Source organism: Dendrobium catenatum, unplaced genomic scaffold (assembly GCF_001605985.2).
Source record: "Dendrobium catenatum unplaced genomic scaffold, ASM160598v2 original_scaffold_251730, whole genome shotgun sequence".
Classification (NCBI taxonomy): domain Eukaryota; kingdom Viridiplantae; phylum Streptophyta; class Magnoliopsida; order Asparagales; family Orchidaceae; genus Dendrobium; species Dendrobium catenatum.
The window spans coordinates 1-1503 of record NW_021570129.1 but is presented as its reverse complement, the minus strand read 5'-3'; the positions used below and the strand labels follow the sequence as shown (position 1 = coordinate 1503).

The 1503-nt window shown below is 42.3% G+C and overlaps 1 protein-coding gene across 1 annotated transcript; it reads left to right on the top strand.

Annotated features, from left to right (window-relative positions):
* The first annotated feature begins 586 nt into the window (after positions 1 to 586).
* Positions 587 to 1461, top strand: LOC110109835 (auxin-induced protein X10A). The gene has a single exon (XM_020841035.2). It carries the CDS (start codon positions 656 to 658, stop codon positions 1037 to 1039), a length of 384 nt encoding a protein of 127 aa, XP_020696694.2. The 5' UTR covers positions 587 to 655; the 3' UTR covers positions 1040 to 1461.
* Positions 1462 to 1503: the final 42 nt, after the last annotated feature.

Sequence of the window (1503 nt, the reverse complement as noted above, 5' to 3'; positions counted from 1 at the left end):
CTTTGCGGAGTAAATCAAGAGGAATCAAAAGGATCATTTTTGGAAATTCTTCTTCATTGCCCTGATTTTTATTTTTTGTTTGCGTAAAAAAAACTTAGCATGTAAAACCTGTGTTTTATAGGTTTTTTTTTTTTTTTTTTTTTTTTTTTTTGTAGCTCTAAAAGCTTTAACCAGCGGTGATTTCTTTTAAGAGCATTGTAATTTTTTGCCTGATAAAATAAAATCCATGCCCATAAAATAAGCTTTTCAAAAAAATAAAAAAACTTAAGCAAATTAGACATCGATAAAAGATTCATATCTATAAAAAAAATATTCGTTTTAAAAAATAAGAAATGTATTAATTCAAGTGGATGCATTAAGGGCCACAAAAATGAAGCAGTCAACTACTCGCTGCCGTGACTAAACTAATTTCACCATGTAAAACTCTCAACTTGCTTCAATGATTTTCTACGTAAAGCCAGCTACTTGCATCTCTTCTTGTACTTCATGTAACTAATGGCCGCTCCATTATCTCCAACTCCCCGCTTCCATGTACTATTCCCCCAGCTACAACCTCAACGTATCCTCTCTTCCTTTCTCACCTTTCTCATCCTCATAATATCCTCACAAAGCTATCTGCATATTATCCTCACATAGCTTCCTTCTTTCCAAATTTATGGAGATTTGTCGAAGCTCCAGTGAAACTGGTTCCTTCAGGCGAAAAGGTCTGATGTCGAAGACACTTCGACGTTGCCGCTCGCTTGGAAGGCAGTCCGGCGGGGGGCAGACCTCGCCGCCGGTGGGATGGGTTTCGGTTCGGGTGGGGATGGAGAAAGAAAAGTTCCTGATTCGGGCCGAGTGGATGAACCACCGCCTTTTCCGGCAACTCCTTGATCAGGCTGAGGAGGAGTACGGATACGGAACGAAGGGATTGCTTGAGCTTCCCTGTAGCGTTGAGGCGTTCAACTTGGTGCTTTGGGAAGTGGAGCGGGACAAGACGGACAGCGCCGCCGCAGCGTCTCGGACACTGTGTGGGTTCACCGCCTCGCCTTCGAGGTGAGCGAGTGGGCTCCGCGCGTCGCCGCCTGATGGTTCTGGACTGTTATGTAGCGTTAGTTGTAACAGCCGCGTGAAGGTCAGCAGATGGAACTTTTATTTGGTTCGGTTGAACGGATCCAGAGGAACATCCGGTTGTAGGCAAAATCCCGCCTATACCGAGGTGTACCGAGTTTTTCCAAAAAAACTCGATACACCTTGATATAGGCGGTATTTTGCCTACGATCGGATATTCCTCTGCATCCGGTCGGAGGACGTAATAACGGCTCCAGCAGATGGGGAGATTATTTTGTGTGTACGTCTTTGAATGACATCCGGCATCCTTACAGAATAATTTCGTCTACAGATCTCCAAGGTCATAAAAAGAATAGTGGTAGTCTAAAAATAGGAGTGAGAGTATGTTCTGATTTATTTATCATGAATATATTATTGAAGTTAAAGAGTAACAATATTTAGAATTAAAATTTG

Coding starts and splice junctions, on each gene's coding strand:
- LOC110109835 (XM_020841035.2), top strand. CDS start 656: ATGGAGATTTGTCGAAGCTCCAGTGAAACTGGTTCCTTCAGGCGAAAA.